General features: G+C 65.4%; 1 protein-coding gene across 1 annotated transcript in view; it reads right to left on the bottom strand.

Annotated features, from left to right (window-relative positions):
• The window catches only part of SYNPO (synaptopodin), a gene marked incomplete at its 5' end in the record, with an annotated part of 1,161 nt that extends 892 nt beyond the window's left edge, over nt 1-269 (bottom strand). Inside the window, one exon of the mRNA XM_009583314.1 lies at nt 7-269. Coding sequence (XP_009581609.1) covers nt 7-269 — 263 coding nt within the window. The remainder of the gene's footprint in view (nt 1-6) is intronic.
• Between the last annotated feature and the right edge of the window lie 3 nt (nt 270-272).

The raw sequence follows: 272 nt of genomic DNA, 5'->3' as shown, positions 1-272 counted from the left end.
TTCTGCCTGCTGTCCGCACTCTGGCCCAGGTCCAGCAGATCGGGGTTGGGGCCCAGCTTCGGCTTCTCGACGAAGGTGAACATGGACTTTTTGCCAGCTCTCCGGGTGGCCGACTCCTCCAGGATCCCCGTTTTGGGCAAGGGGTTTGATCCACTCACCCTGCAACCCAGGGCAGGACCTGGCAGCATCTTCTGCTCCTGGGGCGGGTACAGGGCTGAGTAGGCAGGGGGCGAGCGGACACGGGTGAGCGGCGGGGGGCTGCTCAGGGTCTC

This window comes from Fulmarus glacialis, unplaced genomic scaffold (genome assembly GCF_000690835.1).
Source record: "Fulmarus glacialis isolate BGI_N327 unplaced genomic scaffold, ASM69083v1 scaffold23428, whole genome shotgun sequence".
NCBI classification, from domain to species: Eukaryota; Metazoa; Chordata; class Aves; order Procellariiformes; family Procellariidae; genus Fulmarus; species Fulmarus glacialis.
Note: the sequence above shows the minus strand (reverse complement) of the source record. Positions and strands in the feature narration are given on the sequence as shown.